The 16,036-nt window shown below is 41.9% G+C and overlaps 2 protein-coding genes across 9 annotated transcripts in view; one reads left to right on the top strand and one right to left on the bottom strand.

Moving 5' to 3' along the window:
* The window catches only part of igsf5b (immunoglobulin superfamily, member 5b), a 71,855-nt gene extending 58,570 nt beyond the window's left edge, over window positions 1-13,285 (bottom strand). For 2 of the 8 annotated variants that reach the window (XM_059968771.1, XM_059968770.1), the window contains exon 1: window positions 7,701-8,057. The gene's annotated coding sequence lies outside the window, so the exon portion shown is untranslated. Of the gene's footprint in view, window positions 1-6,117; window positions 6,259-6,367; window positions 6,468-7,700; window positions 8,103-13,260 lie in introns of those variants that run through there. The other 6 variants (XM_059968765.1, XM_059968764.1, XM_059968763.1 and 3 more) reach the window with 6 other exon arrangements.
* A 1,166-nt stretch (window positions 13,286-14,451) lies between these two features.
* LOC132393483 (beta-1,3-galactosyltransferase 5-like) overlaps window positions 14,452-16,036 on the top strand; it is a 90,223-nt gene continuing 88,638 nt past the window's right edge. The window contains exon 1 of the mRNA XM_059968772.1: window positions 14,452-14,554. Coding sequence (XP_059824755.1) covers window positions 14,483-14,554 — 72 coding nt within the window. The 5' untranslated portion in view covers window positions 14,452-14,482. The remainder of the gene's footprint in view (window positions 14,555-16,036) is intronic.

Consider the following 16,036-nt stretch of genomic DNA (forward strand, 5'->3'; position numbering starts at 1 on the left):
CAGGGAGAGTGAGGAGGTGATAGAGAGGAACTATAGACAGTTGGTCACACCGGGGCCTGGGGAGAAGTGGGTAACAGTCAGAAGAGGGAAGGGCAAGAAGCAGGTACTAGAGAGCACCCCTGTAGCTGTACCCCTTGACAATAAGTACTCCTGCTTGAGTCCTGTTGGGAGGAACAGCCTACCTGGGGGAAGCAACATTGGCCATGCCTCTGGCACAGAGTCTAGCCCTGTGGCTCAGAAGAGTAGGGAAATGAAGAGGATGGCAGCAGTATAGGGGACTCTATAGTTATGGGGTCAGACAGGTGATTCTGTGGATGCAGGAAAGAAACACGGATGGTAGTTTGCCTCTCAGGTGCGATGTTTCTGATCGCATCCACGATATCTTGAATTGGGAAGGAGAACTACCAGAGGTCATGGTACATATTGGTACCAACAACATAGGCAGGAAAAGGGAGGGGGTCCTGAAAGCAGACTACAGGGAGTTAGGAAGGAAGTTGAGAAGCAGGACCTCAAAGGTAGTAATCTCAAGATTACTGCCTGTGCCACATGACAGTGTGTATAGGAATAGAATGAGGTGGAGGATAAATGCGTGGCTGAGGGATTGGAGCATGGGGCAGGGATTCAGATTTCTGGATCACTGGGTTCTCTTTTGGGGCACTTGTGACCTGTACAAAAAGGACAGGTTGCACTTGAAACCCAGGGGACTCATATCCTGGCGGGGAGGTTTGCTAAGGCTATTGGGGAGAGTTTAAACCAAAATTGCTGGGGGGGGTGGGAACCAAACTGAAATGACAGAGGAAAGGGAGTTTGGCTCACAAAAAGAGGAAGCTTGGAGACAGTGTGAAAGGGAGGATAGGCAGGTGATAGAGAAGGGACGCACTCGACCAATGGTTTGAGATGTGTCTTTTTTAATGCGAGGAGTATTATGAATAAAGTGAATGAGATTAGAGCGTGGATCAACATTCGGAGCTATCATGTTGTGGCCATTACAGAGACTTGGATGGTGCAGGGGCAGGAATGGTTACTTCGAGTGTCAGACTTTAGATGTTTCGGAAAGAACAGGGAGGGAGGCAAAAGAGGTGGGGGCATGGTGCTGCTGATCAGAGATAGTGTCACGGCTGCAGAAAAGGAGGAAGTCATGGAGGGATTGTCTACAGAGTCTCTGTGGGTGGAAGTTAGTAACAGGAAAGGGTCAATAACTCTACTGGGTGTTTTTTATAGACCACCCAATAGTAACAGGGACATTGAGAGGCAGATAGGGAGACAGATTCTGGAAAGGAGTAATAATAATAGGGTTGTTGTGGTAGGAGATTTTAATTTCCCAAATATCGATTGACATGTCCTTAGAGTGAGTTTAGATGGGGTGGAGTTTGCTAGGTGTGTTCAGGAAATTTTCTTGACACAATATGTAGAGAAGCCTACAAGAGGAGAGGCTGTACTTGATTTGGTATTTGGAAATGAACCTGGTCAGGTGTCAGGTCTCTCAGTGGGAGAGCATTTTGGAGATAGTGATCACAATTCTATCTCCTTTACCATAGCATTAGAGAAAGATAGGAACAGACAAGTTAGGAAAGTGTTTAATTGGAGTAAGGGGAAATATAAGGCTACCAGGCAGGAACTTGTTAGTATAAATTGGAAACAGATGGAAACGTACTGAAGTAATGTGGCAAATATTCAGGGGATATTTGCGTGGGGTTCTGTGTAGATACATTCCAATGAGACAAGGAAAGCATGGTAGAGTACAGGAACTGTGGTGTACAAAGGCTTTTGTCAATCTAGTCAAAAGGAAAAGAACTTATGAGTTTCAAAAAACTAGGTAATAATAGAGAACTAGAAGATTATAAGGCTCGCAGGAAGGAGGTTAGGAATGAAATTAGAAGAACCAGAAGGGGCCATGAGAAGGTCTTGGTGGACAGAATTAAGGAACTGAGGAATGTTAAAGGTGTAGTAACACTTATAGGGGTGTATTATAGATCACCTAATGGGGAGTGAGAATTGGAGGAGCAAATTTGCAAGGAGATAGCAGATATTTGTAGTAAGCACAGGGTTGTGATTGTGGGAGATTTTAATTTTCCACACATAGACTTGGAAGCCCATACTGTAAAAGGGATGGATGGTTTGGAGTTTGTAAAATGTGTGCAGGATAGTTTTTTGCAGCAACACATAGAAGTACTAACTAGAGAAGGGGCAGTGTTGGATCTTCTGTTAGGGAATGAAATAGGTCAGGTGACAGAGGTATGTGTTGGGGAGCACATCGGGTCCAGTGATCACAATACCATTAGTTTCAATATAATTAAGGAGAAGGATAGGACTGGACCCAGGGTTGAGATTTTTGATTGGAGAAAGGCTAACTTTGAGGAGATGGGAAAGGATTTAGAAGTGGATTGGGACAATTTGTTTTATGGGATGGATGTAATAGAGAAATGGCAGTCATTTAAAGGTGAAATTTTGAGGGTACAGAATCTTTATGTTCCTGTTAGGTTGAAAGGAAAGGTTAAAAGTTTCAGAGAGCCATGGTTTTCAAGGGATATTGGGAACTTGGTTAGGAAAAAGAGAGACGTCTACAATAAATATAGACAGCATGGAGTAAATGAGATGCTCGAGGAATATAAAGAATGTGAGAAGAATCTTGTGAAAGAAATTAGAGAAGCTAAAAGAAGATACGAGGTTGCTTTGGCAAGCAAGGGGAAGATAAATCCAAAGGGTTTCTACAGTTATATTAATAGCAAAAGGATAGTGAGGGATAAAATTGGTCCCTTAGAGAATCAGAATGGACAGCTATGTGTGGAGCTGAAAGAGATGGGGGAGATTTTGAACTATTTCTTTTCTTCAGTATTCACTAAGGAGAAGGATATTGAATTGTGTAAGATATGAGAAACAAGTAGGGAAGTTATGGAAACTATAACAATTAAAGAGGAGGAAGTACTGGCGCTTTTATGGAATATAAAAGTGGATAAAACTCCAGGTCCTGACAAGATATTCCCTAGGACCTTGAGGGAGGTTAGCGTAGAAATAGAAGGGGCTCTGACAGAAATATTTCAAATGTCATTAGAAACAGGGATGGTGCCGGAGGATTGGCGTATTGCTCATGTGGTTCCATTGTTTAAAAAGGGTTCTAAGAGTAAACCTAGCAATTATAGGTCTGTCAGTTTGACGTCAGTGGTGGTTAAATTAATGGAAAGTATTCTTAGAGATGGTATATATAATTATCTGGATAGACAGGGTCTGATTAGGAACAATCAACATGGATTTGTGCGTGGAAGATCATGTTTGACAAATCTTATTGAATTTTTTGAAGAGGTTACGAGGAAAGTTGATGGGGTAAAGTAGTGGATGTTGTCTATATGGACTTCAGTAAGGCCTTTGACAAGGTTCTGCACGGAAGGTTCAATCGTTAGATAATATTGAAGTAGTAAAATGGATTCAACAGTGGCTGGGTGGGAGATGCCGGAGAGTAGTGGTGGATAACTGTTTGTCAGGTTGGAGGCCGGTGACTAGTGGTGTGCCTCAGGGATCTGTACTGGGTCCAATGTTGTTTGTCATATACATTAATGATCTGGATGACGGGGTAGTAAATTGGATTAGTAAGTATGCAGATGATACTAAGGTAGGTGGCATTGTGGATAATGAAGTAGGTTTTCAAAGTTTGCAGAGAGATTTAGGTCAGTTAGAAGAGTGGGCTGAACGATGGCAGATGGAGTTTAATGCTGATAAGTGTGAGGTGCTACATTTTGGTAGGAATAATCCTAATAGAACATCCATGGTAAATGGTAGGGCATTGAAGAATGCAGTAGAATAGAGTGATCTAGGAATAATGGTGCATAATTCCTTGAAGGTGGAATCTCATGTGGATAGAGTGGTGAAGAAAGCTTTTGGTAGGTCGGCCTTTATAAATCAGAGCATTGAGTATAGGACAAATACGAAGAAATCTGCAGATGCTGGAAATTCAAGCAACACACACAAAATGCTGGTAGAACGCAGCAGGCCAGGCAGCATCTATAGGGAGAAGCAATGTCGACGTATCGGGCCGAGACCCTTTGCCCTGACCCGAAACGTCGACATTGCTTCTCCCTATAAATGCTGCCTGGCCTGCTGCATTCCACCAGCATTTTGTGTGTGTTCATTGAGTATAGGAGTTGGGATGTAATGTTAAAATTGTACAAGGCATTGGTAAGGCCAAATTTGGAGCATTGTGTACAGTTCTGGTCTCCGAATTATAGGAAGGATGTCAACAAAGTAGAGAGAGTACAGAGAAGATTTACTAGAATGTTACCTAGGTTTCAGCACCTAAGTTACAGGGAAAGATTGAACAAGTTAGGTCTTTACTCTTTGGAGCGTAGAAGGTTGAGCGGGGACTTGATAGAGGTATTTAAAATTATGAGAGGGATAGATAGAGTTGACGTGGATAGGCTTTTTCCATTGAGAGTAGGGGAGATTCAAACAAGGGGACGTGAGTTGAGAGTTAGGGGGCAAAAGTTTAAGGGTAACACAAGGGGGAATTTCTTTACTCAGAGAGTGGTAGCTGTGTGGAATGAGCTTCCAGTAGAAGTGGTAGAGGCAGGTTCGGTATTGTCATTTAAAGAAAATTGGATAGGTATATGGACAGGAAAGGAATGGAGGGTTATGGGCTGAGTGCGGGTCAGTGGGATTAGATGAGAGTATGCGATCAGCACAGACTAGAAGGGCCGAGATGGCCTGTTTCCATGCTGTAATTGTTATACGGTTACATGGTTATATAATAAAACCCCAAGGCATTCTACAAGTATGTGAAGAGCAAGCGGATAAGACATGAGAGAATAGGACCAATCAAGTGTGACAGTAGAAAAGTGTGTATGGAACCGAAGGAGATGGCAGAGATACTTAATGAATACTTTGCTTCAGGATTCACGAAGGAAAAGGATTTTGGCGATTGTAGGGATGACTTGCAATGGACTGAAAAGCTTGAGCATGTAGATATTAAAGAAGATGTGCTGGAGCTTTCGGAAAGCATCAAATTGGATAAGTCACCGGGACTGAACGGGATGTACCCCAGGTTACTGTGGGAAGCGAGGGAGGAGATTGCTGAGCCTCTGGCATCAACAATGCATCAACAATGAAGACAGGAGAGGTTCCGGAGAATTGAAGGGTTGCAGATGTTATTCCCTTGTTCAAGAAAGGGAGTAGAGATAGCCCAGGAAATTATAGGCCAGTGGGTCTTACTTCAGTGGTTGGTAAGTTGATGGAGAAGACCCTGAGAGGCAGGATTTATGAACATTTGGAGAGGTATAATATGATTAGGAATAGTCAGCATGGCTTTATCAAAGCCAGGTTGTGCCTTATGAGCCTGACTGAATTTTTTGAGGATGTGACTAAATACATTGATGAAGGTAGAGCAGTGGATGTAATGTATATGGATTTCAGCAAGGCATTTGATAAGGTACCCCATGCAAGGCTTACTGAGAAAGTAAAGAGGCATGGGATCCAAGGGAACATTGCTTTGTCGATCTAGAACTGGCTTGCCCACAGAAGGCAAATAGTGGTTGTAGACGGGTCATATTCTGCATGGAGGCGGGTGACCAGTGGTGTGCCTCAGGGATCTGTACTGTGACTGCCTACTCTTTGTGATTTTTATAAATGAACTGGATGAGGATGTGGAGGAAAGGGTTAGTAAATTTGCTGATGACACAAAGGTTGGGGGTGCTGCGGTTAGTGTGGAGGGCTGTCAGATGATAGGATGCAAAACTGGGCTGAATAGTGGCAGATAGAGTTCAACCCAGGTAAGTGTGAGGTGGTTCACTTTGGTAGGTCAAATATGATAGCAGAATATAATATTAATGGCAAGACTCTTGGCAGAGCGGAGGACCAGGGGGATCTTGGGGTCCAAGCCCACAGGACGCTCAAAGCAGCTGTGTAGGTTGACTCTGTGGTTAAGAAGGCATACAGTCCATTGGCCTTCATCAGTCATGGGATTGAGTTTAAGAAGCCAAGGGGTAATGGTGCAGCTATATAGGACCCTGGTCAGATCCCGTGTGGAGTACTGTGCTCAATTCTGGTCGCCTCACTACAGGAAGGACGTGGAAACCATAGAATAGGTGCAGAGGAGATTTACAAGGATGATTCCTGGATTGGGGAGCATACCTTATGAGAATATGTTGCGTGAACTTGGCCTTTTCTCCTTGGAGCAACAGAGGATGAGAGATGATCTGATAGAGGTGTATAAGATGATGAGAGGCAATGATCATCTGAATAGTCAGAGGCTTTTCCCCAGGGCTGAAATGGCTAGCACAAGAGGGTACACCAGTTACGTTCAGCCTGGAACCCTTGTCAAAGAGAAATTCATCCTCCATAAGTCCCTCAGAATTTAAATAACATTTATGACAGGTCTCACCAATGTAAAGGAGGTCACATCAGTAGCTCCAGACACAATAGATGATCCTAGGAGATTCACTGGTGAAGTGTAGTCTCACCTGGAAGGATGGTTTGGAGCCCTGAAGAGAGGCAAGGGAGGAGGTGAACGGGCAGTTGTAGCATTTAGGCTGCTTTCAGGAGGAAGTGCCGGGAGGGATGAATGGACAAGCAGATCATGGAGGGAGCATTCCCTATGGAAAGTAGAAGCAGGGGAAGCAAAGGTACGTTTAGTTCTAGGATCCCTTTGGAGATGGTGGAAGATGCGGAGGATGATTTGTGGAGGTGGAGGACTCAAGGACAAGGCAATAGCAAGATGGGGTGAACATGGATGTTGGGGAAATGGAGGAGATGCAGGTGAGCTGGCATCAATACAAGATGGAGGGAAGTGCCGTACTTTGAAGAAGGAGGACATCTCTGATGTCCTAGAAGGAAAGGCCACATCCTGGGAACAGATGTGGCAGAGGCAAAGGAACTGAGAAAAGGGAGTAGCATTTTTATAAGAGACAGGGTGGGAAGAGGTAGAGTCAAGATAACTGTGGGAATCAGCAGGTTTATAAAAGACATTGGTTGACAGTTTGTCTCCAGGGATGAAGACAGAGATCAAGAAAGGGGAAGGAGGTGTCAGAAATGGACCAAGTGAATTTAAGGGCAGGATGGAAGTTGGGGGCAAAGTTGATGAAATTGCTGAGCTCAACATGGGTGCATGAAGCAGCACCAATGCAGTCATCAATGTAGCACAGGAAGAGTTGGGGAGCAATACTGGGGACTGTTCCATCTATATTGTACAACATATATAGATCCATCCATATTTACAATATACACTGTATATTATATGCATATATATTGTTTGATTAAGCATTCTTGTTTGACACATTCACCCCTCATTTTTCAATCTGGCTGACAAGCAGTTAACGGTTCATTTGAAAGAAGTGGCAAACCCCAGTGGAAAGGGTCAGAGCTCTGCCTTATTTAATTGTTTATTATTATACATTTGATGGACTCACTGGGCCAACAGGCCTATTTCTGTGCTATAGTGCTCTACAACTCTATTTAAATTGCTTTTGGTTTTATGCTTGTTACTATTTGCACATTTTTTGAATATTAAATTATAAACCAGAGGTGAATAAGTGAAGCCATCATAGTGTTAGGGCCTGCTGTAAAATAGCAGATCCTTTGGGCACAGATCAGAAGTTAATCAGGCAAAATTCATCCAAGGCCCAAGAGCTATCTGGCTCAATATTCCATCCATTTTTTTGAAAGAGTTAACTATATTCCAACCAAAGGCGAATTCATGAGAGAAGTGTACTTCTGACCTGTTCAACAGTCTTGCTAAGCTTGAAAATGTTCTTTTCCTCAATTTGCAACGAAGCGTGGGTAAGAAATTCCACCAACACATTCGAGAGTTTTCCAGTGCCCTTCCGACTTTGCACTGAGGAATGATCAACCATACACCTTGAGTGGAAGCCCTGTGTTTTCCAAAGAAAACCTTTGCAAGTAAAAGCAACAGCAGCTTTCAGCTACCCGACTAGGAAGCCTGCAGAATAAACAAAGGTAATGTCACCTAAAAACAAATATCATACAGAAGGAATCAAACAAGACTCCATACCAGTAGAGCTTTAGGTTTGCAGGCTTCTCTGATGACGTATAAAAACTGAATCTTATTATGATTTGATATAAGGCAAGGACTATTTGTACAGCCAAGTTAAAGGGCAAAGTCTGCAGAAACCCAATCGTGGGTTAATGTTTAATATCCACTCACACACGTCATTACTGACTGTCAACACAACCCCTCCCAATGCTGTAAAATGAGATAAATGCAAAGATGTCATTAATTTTAACCAGAAATCCACAAAGGAAAACCAAGGATTTCAAATGTGCTGTTGCCAAGGATACAGATTATGAAATATATTTCAGTTACCACCAAGAACCTTCACAATTTCCTACCAGTATCACAGTGACTACATTCGAACATGACTGTTGGTCATAAGATAAATCAAAACATCCTGAGAAGTTGTGAAATCCTCACCTTTGCTCCTTAACACAAGAAAAGTTTTGGGTAAGATGGAAGAAAGTTAATGTAGATCTGAGGGTTGGTTTCGGGAGGGACATTACGGAAAGAATTTTGGCTCTGAATCCTTCTCAAAAGGGTTTAGTAGCTGTCATTTATAATATGATCATGAATATACAGCCAGATGTATCAGAAAAAATTAAGAAGGAATGGGAAGAAGAACTTCATTGTCTTATATCCACTGAGCAATGGGAGAAAATGTTACTATTAGTTAATCCGTCCTCTATTTGTGCTAAACACGCTCTAATACAATTTAAGGTTGTACATAGAGCTCATTATGTCTAAGGATAAACTTGCTCGATTTTATTCTTATGTTAATTCAACATTTTGATGTTGCCTCATTAACCCATATGTTTTGGTCGTGCCCTTGTTTACAAAATTACTGGAAAGATATTTTCAGTATTATTTCAAGAGTTTTGAATATTAATATCCAACCCCATCCTTTTACTGCAATATTTGGTTTACCAATGGTGGATAATAGTTGTCTATCCTCTTCATCCTGATGAATGATAGCATTTGTTACATTAATGGCTAGAAGATCTATTCTATTGAATTGGAAAGAAATTAATCCTCCAACTATATTTCAGTGGTTTTCTCAAACCATTTCTTGTTTGAGCTTAGAAAAAATTAGAAGTGTTGTTTTTGACTCTTCAGTTAAACTTGAAGACACTTGGAGACCATTTATTCAACATTTTCATATGAGTTGAATTGTCTTTTCCTAAACCTTACTTATATTATCCTTAATTGTTTGGATGGAGGTTCGGAGTTATTGGCACTACTGTATATGTACTTAACATTATTCAATGGCCCATGTTGGTTAGTGTTTTTTTTCTCTTTTTTTTTCTGGGGTCTTTTTTTTTCTTTTTATCTCTTTGTTCATCAATGTTATGAGTTTGGGAGGTTATATATTTTATTATTATATGAATGTCTATTTAAACTATTAATTATGTACTCTCAAACACTTTGTATTCATGTTTCCATTTATGTTTGTTTAAAATTAATAAAAAGATTTAAAAAGGAAAGGAAAAGGATTCGGAAGGGGTGGGGTGGTAGTTATCTGGAATGAGCTGCCAGAGAAGATGGAAGAAACAGATACAGTTAGAACATTTAATAAGCTCTTAGGAGAGGCGTAGATGGATCAGGCCTTAATGTGAAGAAGTGGGATTAGCGTGGATTGGGAACAGACAGGTCTTTGGGAGAGGTATCGAGGGATATGGCCCTAATGTGAGAAAGTGGAATTAGTGTGAGGACAATCAGCATGGATAAAGTGGAACAAAAAGGTCCATCTCTGTGCTGTAGGTTTCTGTGCACATATTGGAAAATATTTTAGTCCAGCTGTGACGTGCTCATTTGTTGGCCCTGGTGTGGTCAGTCATCTACATTGCAGCAATATTGATAATGAGCTGCTTCCCCATTTACTGAAACGGTGAATTTCAGGTCCGAGAAGCTCAATGCTATTTTGTACAAGTCTATGGCTCATTTTTCTCACTTGAAAAATGGGGATTGAGTGAGGGAAAGGCCCATTGCTGCCTCATTGACACAGAACACCGTTCCATTCCATTACCACACAGGACAAAAGCTATACCCAACTCCATTAACACTCAGCCCAAGCACTGGTTTCATCCCCGATTAGAACTCAGTTCAAGCTCTAAAGCCATCCCATTAGCACGTCGGTCACATGTTACGCTCATGATATTGGCAAACAGGGCAAGCACTCTGGCCACAAACCCACAAAACCATAAAATACAGGAGCAGAATTGGGCCATTTTGCCCATAGAGTCTGCTCTGCCATTTCATCATGGCTGATCCATTTTCACTCTTAACCCCAATCTTCTGTGTTCTCCCTGTATCCCAGACCAGTCAAGAACCTCTCAACCGCTACTTTAAATATCCCCAATCACAGGCCTCCACAGCAGCCAGTGACAACAAATCTCACAGATTCACCATCCTCTGGCTAAATAAATTCCGCCTCATCTTCATTCTAAACCAACCCTTCGCTATTCTGAGGCTACGTCCTTGGGTCTTAGACACCCCCACCACAGGAAACATCCTCTCCATATCCACTCTATCGAGGCCTTTCAATATTCGATAGGTTTCAATGAGGTCACACCTCATTCTTCTGAATTCTAGTGAGTAGAGGGCCAGAACCATCAAATGCTCCTCATATGGCCAGCCTTACAATGCTGGAATCATTTTTGTAAGCCTCCTTTAAACACTCTCCAAGATCAGCACATCCTTTCGTAGATAAGGGGCCCAAAACTGCTCACAATATTCCATAAGGCCTCACCAATGCTTTATAAAGCCACAACATTACCCATCCTTGCTTTTATATTCTAGTCCTCTTGAAATGAATGCTAACATTGCATTTGTTTTCCTCACCACAGATTCAACCTGCAAATTAACCTTTAGGGAATCCTGCACAAGTCCCTTTGCACCTCAGATTTTTTTAACTTCCTCTCCATTTAGTAACCCCATTCTTTCTCTTGAACTCTCCCTGTAATACAAAATTTTGCATTCTGTTATTACTTTCCCTGCATACAGCTCAATGTACTTATGATTTGAGATTATCTGTATGGATGGTTTGCAAAACTTTCACTGTATCTAAGTAGATGGGACAGTGACAAACCAATTCCAATTCTAACTTCACCCAAGTCGGCCCCTGCAGATTCCCCATTAGAGCACAAGGACCTGTGGATAGAATTTTCAGGCATTTATAGACAATAGACAGTAAGTGCAGGAGTAGGCCATTCGGCCCTTCTAGCCAACACCACCATTCACTGTGATCATGGCTGATCATACACAATCAGTACCCCATTCCTGCCCTCTCCCCATATCCCTTGACCCCACTATCTATAAGATCTCTATCTAACTCTCTCTTGAATGCATCCAGAGACTTGGCCTCCACTGCCTTCTGGGACAGAGCATTCCTCATATCCACCACTCTCTGGGTGAAAAAGTTTTTCCGCATCTCTTTTCTAAATGGCCTACCCCTTATTCTTAAACTGTGGCCTCTAGTTCTGGACTCACCCATCAGCGGGAACATGCTTCCTGCCTCCAGTGTGTCCAATCCCTTAATAATCTTATATGTTTCAATCAGATCCCCTCTCATCCTTCTAAATTCCAGTGTATACAAGCCCAGTCGCTCCAATCTTTCAACATATGACAATCCCGCCATTCCGGGAATTAACCTTGTGAACCTACGCTGCACTCCCTCAATAGCAAGAATGTCCTTCCTCAAATTTGGAGACCAAAACTGCACACAATACTCCAGGTGGGGTCTCACCAGGGCCCTGTACAGCTGCAGAAGGACCTCTTTACTCCTATACTCAATTCCTCTCATTATAAAGGCCAGCATGCCATTAGCTTTCTTCACTGCCTGCTGTACCTGCATGCTAGCTTTCATTGACTGATGTACAAGACCACCTAGATTTTGTTGCACTTCCCCTTTTCCTAACGACTCCATTTAGATAGTAATCTGCCTTCCTGTTCTTGCCACCAAAGTGGATAACTTCACATTTATCCACATTAAACTGCATCTGCCATACATTTGCCCACTCACCCAACCTGTCCAAGTCACCCTACATTCTCATAACATCCTCCTGACATTTCACACTGCCACCCAGATTTGTGTCATCAGCAAATTTGCTAATGTTACTTTTAATCCCTTCATCTAAATCATTAATGTATATTGTAAACACTTGCGGTACCCCACTGGTCACAGCCTGCCATTCCGAAAGGGACCCGTTAATCACTACTCTTTGTTTCCTGTCAGCCAGCCAATTTTCAATCCATGTCAGTACTCTGCCCCCAATACCATCTGCCCTAATTTTGCCCACTAATCTCCTATGTGGGACTTCATCAAAAGCTTTCTGGAAGTCCAGGTACACTACATCCACTGGCTCTCCTTTGTCCATTTTCATAGTTACATCCTCAAAAAACTCTTGAAGATTAGTCAAGCATGATTTTCCCTTCATAAATCCATGCTGACTCGGACTGATCCTTCTACTGCTATCCAAACGTGTCATAATTTCCTCTTTTATAATTGACTCCAGCATCTTTCCTACCACTGACATCAGGCTAACCAGTCTATAATTCCCTGCTTTCTCTCTCCCTCCTTTCTTGAAAAGTGGGACAATATTAGCCACCCTCCAATTAGCAGGAACTGTTCCTGAATCTATAGAACATTGGAAAATGATTACCAATGTGTCCCCAATCTCTAGAGCCACCTCTTTAAGTACCCTGGGATGCAGACTATCAGGTCCCGGGGACTTATCAGCCTTCAGACTCAACAGTCTATCCAACACCGTTTCTTGACTAATATAAATTTCCTTCAGTTCATCCTTTACCCTAGTTCCTTTGGCCACTATTACATCTGGGAGATTGTTTGTGTCTTCCCTAGTGAAGACAGATCCAAAGTACCTGTTCAACTCATCTGCCATTTCCTTGTTCCCCATAATAAATTCACCCATTTCTGTCTTCAATGGCCCAATTTTGGTCTTAACTATTTTTTTGCTATTCACATACCTAAAGAAGCTTTTACTATCCTCCTTTATATTCTTGGCTAATTTACCTTCACACCTTATTTTTTCTTGGCGTATTGCCTTTTTTGTTATCTTCTGTTGCTCTTTAAAAGCTTCCCAGTCCTCCGGTTTCCCACTCATCTTTGCTATGTTATACTTCACTTTTATTTTTATACTGCCCTTTACTTCCCTCGTCAGCCATGGCTTCCCCTTACTCCCCTTAGGATCTTTCTTCCTCTTTGAAATGAACCGATCCTGCACCTACTGCATTATTCCCAGAAATACCTGCCATTATTGTTCCACTGTCTTCCCTGCTAGAGTATTGTTCCATTGAACTTTGGCCAGCTCCTCCCTCATAGCTCCATAGTTCATTTTGTTCAACTGTAATTTCTGTAAATGGCAAGGTAATTGTCCAACTCTAGAATCTGACACTGAATCTCTGGAATTCTCTGCCTCAGAGGAAGGTGGAGACGAGTTCAGATTATTTAAGCAGGAGAAAGATGAATATTAGAAAGCTCGAGGAACTTAAGAGTAAAAGAGAACCAGTGAAGAAGAGGAGTTGAAGCCATCATATATTAGCCATGATAATAATTAATGGCAGGCAGTCTAGAGAGGTAGACTCCTGCAACTATTGTTTTGTTTTCTTTCTGCAAATGATAGCAATCAGATTAAATATTCAGCTGGGGTTAGACTCTGGCTACAGGATTCCAGCTGGAGACCAATGGGAGGAGTGTGCACCTTGCCCATTATAATCCCTCTGGAAGTGAAACTGGAATTAGTTTATTATTGCACATGCACTGAGCTTGTTTTGTATGCCATTCATACAGATCAATTCATTACACAGTGCACTGCGCTAGACCAATAACAATGTAGATTAAATTATAACCTACAAGAAAGTGCAGTGTGGCTAAACAGTTAAGTCCAAGATCAGACCTCATATCCAGTGGTCCAAAGGAAGTTAATTGAAGGCAGTTCAAACTAACCTGCAAGCATTCAATTCTTTTCTTTCTTTGCCAAGCTGATGATGTTATAAGTACCACACTCTGAGCATTTGCCCCCCACCCCCCATCCCATTCCGTCAGTAGAAGGAAAGATTTGATTTTTAGAGCACTTTTCTTGATCTTCATGGACAGTTAAACCCGTTGGGGCTCTTGAAGTGCTGACACTGTTGTCATGTAAGGGGAAAGGTATCCAATTTCCACACAAATAGCTCCTTCAAATTATAATCAGGAAAAGATTATCCAATGAGCAATCAAAGTTACCCGGGCCAAAGAGGATAGTGCCCCTGTCATTTTGCTACTCTTACAGAATGTACCCCCAGCTGGAACAGAAGCTTTCTGAGCAATGTACTAGAAAAAGGCTGCTTTGAATTACACTGTAGAAAATGGTTCCAGAAGGAAGGGCTGAAGCTGTGTTACTGAGTTGTGGAAATTCTTTGACGAAATAAGAGAACGGAGACTAGAAAATAGTGGCGATGAAGAAGGCAAACTGAAATCCCACCAACGAGATGAATAGACCTCTTGAAAATGAGTGTGAAGGGGCAACATACACAAAATGCTGGAGGAACTCAGCAGGCCAGGTAGCATCAGCATAATTTTTTAGCAACTTTTTCTGTTAAAAAGAATCATGGTCTGTGTTGTTGGCCTTTGGATATAGCTTTAATTCTAGGTTAGGGGTATGGAAGTACTACCCCTGGTGTGTTTTAATTTTTGGGAGGGTTTTTTGTGTTTCTCAAGGGGTTGTTAAAGCACATCTATTTGTTCAAGTTACAGTTTGTGTTATGCCGCGACCATACAGCACATTTTTTTTTGTTAAGCAGCAATTATGACATCTAATTCGCAAACACACAACATTGGTGAGGCTAAACTTGTCACCTGGAATGTACGGGGGATGAATATTCCACTGAAGAGAGGGAAGGTGTATGCACATCTTCGTACACTCAAAGCTGATAGTTGTTTTCTCCAAGAAACGCACATTAAGAAAACAGCGGCAAAAGTGCTTTGTCCTTCCTGGGCATCTCAGTTCTACCAGTCGAATTTTAGTACTAAAACTAGAGGTGTTGCAATCCTAATTTTAAAAAACCACACCGTTTGTTCACACACAATCTATCGCTGACCAGGGGGCAGATATGTAATAGTAAGTAGAATATTAAATTCTTTTCCATAGACACTAGTAAATGTCTATGGGCCCAACTTAGATGATCCAATTTTTTTTTCCAGAACCTCTTTAAGGCCATGCCTAATTCAGATTCAGATTCAGTTTATTGTCATTTAGAAACCACAAATGCAATGCATTTAAAAAATGAGACAATGTTCCTCCAGAATGATATCACAAAAGCACATGACAAAACAGACTACACTAGAAAATCCACATAACGTTTGGCAATCCCCAATCCAGAGTCCAGAGAGGCTGCTGCATATTAATATTGCGCTACCATCTTAGCGCGTTGCTGGGAAATGAACTCCAAATCCACCAGACAAACAAGACCAAAAACTAAAGCTACAAGACCTGTACAACACCACATAGTTACAACATAGAGTTACAACAGTGCAGACAATAGCATAATTGATTAAAACATCAGACCATGGGTACAGTAAAAATAGTCCAAAGATGTTAAAAGACTATAAGTTCGAAAGAAACCACCACACAGTTTCCACAAGTCCCCAGGGTCCTGACAGACTTGCCATCCCACGCCGGTGGCAGAAGGGAATTATTAGCCCATCAGTTAAGATAGATGCAGGCCTCCAGGGCCATACTTCGTAAAAAAGGCGAAAGATGGCTTTTTATTGACAGACCCGGAAAAAATTAATGTGTTTTGTGGAGTTCTATGCTAATGTTTACCAATCACAAGGAGGTCCGGACGATGAAGCTATGGAAGCATTTTTTGATCATCTGAATCTGCCCACGCTGTCAACAGATTCAGTGAATGCACTTGATGCTGATATAAGCCTAGATGAGATCAAGAAGGTCATCTCTTCCCTCCCCAATAATAAGGCAGCGGGTCTGGATGGTTTTAGCATGGAATTCTTCAAAGTATTTGGTCCAAAGTTGTCACCTCTGC

This window comes from Hypanus sabinus, chromosome 4 (genome assembly GCF_030144855.1).
Source record: "Hypanus sabinus isolate sHypSab1 chromosome 4, sHypSab1.hap1, whole genome shotgun sequence".
In the NCBI taxonomy this organism is placed as follows: Eukaryota; Metazoa; Chordata; class Chondrichthyes; order Myliobatiformes; family Dasyatidae; genus Hypanus; species Hypanus sabinus.